The sequence below is a fragment of the Salvia splendens genome, chromosome 2 (genome assembly GCF_004379255.2).
Source record: "Salvia splendens isolate huo1 chromosome 2, SspV2, whole genome shotgun sequence".
In the NCBI taxonomy this organism is placed as follows: Eukaryota; Viridiplantae; Streptophyta; class Magnoliopsida; order Lamiales; family Lamiaceae; genus Salvia; species Salvia splendens.
The window spans coordinates 21,720,124-21,722,045 of record NC_056033.1 but is presented as its reverse complement, the minus strand read 5'-3'; the positions used below and the strand labels follow the sequence as shown (position 1 = coordinate 21,722,045).

General features: G+C 36.3%; 1 protein-coding gene across 1 annotated transcript; it reads right to left on the bottom strand.

The window, feature by feature from the left end:
- Positions 1 to 934: 934 nt before the first annotated feature.
- Positions 935 to 1,507, bottom strand: LOC121775933. The gene has a single exon (XM_042173036.1). It carries the CDS (start codon positions 1,505 to 1,507, stop codon positions 935 to 937), a length of 573 nt encoding a protein of 190 aa, XP_042028970.1.
- Between the last annotated feature and the right edge of the window lie 415 nt (positions 1,508 to 1,922).

Sequence of the window (1,922 nt, the reverse complement as noted above, 5' to 3'; positions counted from 1 at the left end):
TATATATAAATAAATTCATATAAATTCATAGGATAAGAATAAAATAATATTATCATTATCTAAATCCAACTAGGATTCATCTAGGAATAAATCCATATAAATCCATAATATATAGATAAAAAATATTAATATTTTCCATATATAACTAGGATTTATCTAGGAATAAAATCCATATAAATCCATTAAATAAGAAAAGAATCTAATTAATCAATGATTAAATCTCATATAATATATAAAATCCACAATAGATATATTCAAATCTTATATCCATATTTATCTTGAATTATCCAAAATTGAATCTAAGGAAAAACCCTAATCAATTTTTGGAAAGCGTAGTCACGGAACGAGGCGATGCAACGAAAACCCTAATTTTGTCCATTCTTGGGGCTGCTCACGGAGGGACGTCGTTGCAGTCCGATGTCGATGCTGCTGCGTAGTCACTGACGCTGCTGCTACATCGTTGTCGCTGCTCCCGCGTTGCCTCCGACACCCCGCTCGGTACCGCAGCGCCGTTGTCGTCGCTGTTCCTGCACCGATCATGCCTTTGTCGGACTCCCACTGAAACACTGCAGTGCTGCCGTCATGTCACGAGTCTGGGAATCTGCCGACGGGCTCCCACTCGAGCTGACGGCGCTGCTGCATCTCCGTCGCAGCCAGTGGCGGAGCCAGAGATTTCATAATGGGGGGTCCAAAATTAAACTTCAAAAAAAATTACATAAATTAAATTATAAGGTTCAAAATGTAAAAGTCAAATGCAATCACATCATAACATTTGTCTTCTATTCTTCATCTTCTGAAACCGCTGCATAATAGTTTCATTGGTAACTTTAACAAACACATCTTTTTCGATGTAAGGAACTAAGCAATCATTCAATAGTTGGTCTCCCATGCTATTACGTAGAGAAGTCATAATGATCTTCATTGCTGAAAATGCTCATTCTACTGATGCAGTGGCAACTGGTAAGATCAATGACAACTTAACTAATGAATAAACCATTGGAAAAACTTCATGTTTCCTTGTAGAAACCATCTTTTGAGCAAGACCACTGATTCCTGATATTTGTGAAAACTTTTCATCTATGCGCACATCGAAAATAAAGTTCTCAAGTTGACTTTTAAGCTCGGACAAAGCAACTTCAGAAAATTCAGAAGGATAATACCGTGCAAGACGAAGCAGCTTCTCCAAATCAAATGCAGAAAATAAATCCCTAGGATCAAAACATGACATGCATAAAACTAAGTCTGTGTTGACTTCATCAAAACGTTGATTCAACTCTTGAGCTTGCAAGTCAATAACAGAACAAAAGAGCTCAACTCGATAATAGTGGAGATTCTTCATTTTCTCAGGTCTACGTCTTCCTTTTTTTCGAGCTACAAACTCATCTTCCATGTCAAGCACATCCAGTTCATATTTGCTACAAAACTTAGAAACATCAGCAAGCAATACATCCCAATCTTTTTCCCTCATTATTTGCAGACGTGATTTTGCTACCTTGACAAGATTCATCGCATTAACAATGTCTTGATCTTTCTTTTGTAGCACTTGGGAGAGTTCATGTGTGATTCCCAAGATTTGCTTCATAAGATGTAACACAAAGACAAACTCAAAACTATTTATAATTTCTAGTACATCATCAGCTTCAGCCCTTATTGAATCGTCATTACCATTCTCCCCAACATACTCAAGAACATCAACAATAGAAGAATATAAATGTATCAAGTTGACAAGAGTACCGTAATTGAATTATATTTGAGTTTTGAATATACCTAGTTCTAGTTTACCAGATTTCAGGCTTGGAACTGCAGAATGAATACGCTAAATTCAGACTTGGATTGGAACGGCAGAATGAATACGCTAAATTAAGAGGCACGATTCATATATATTTTGCTGAAACCTATCTCTAATATTATATTTATTGTAA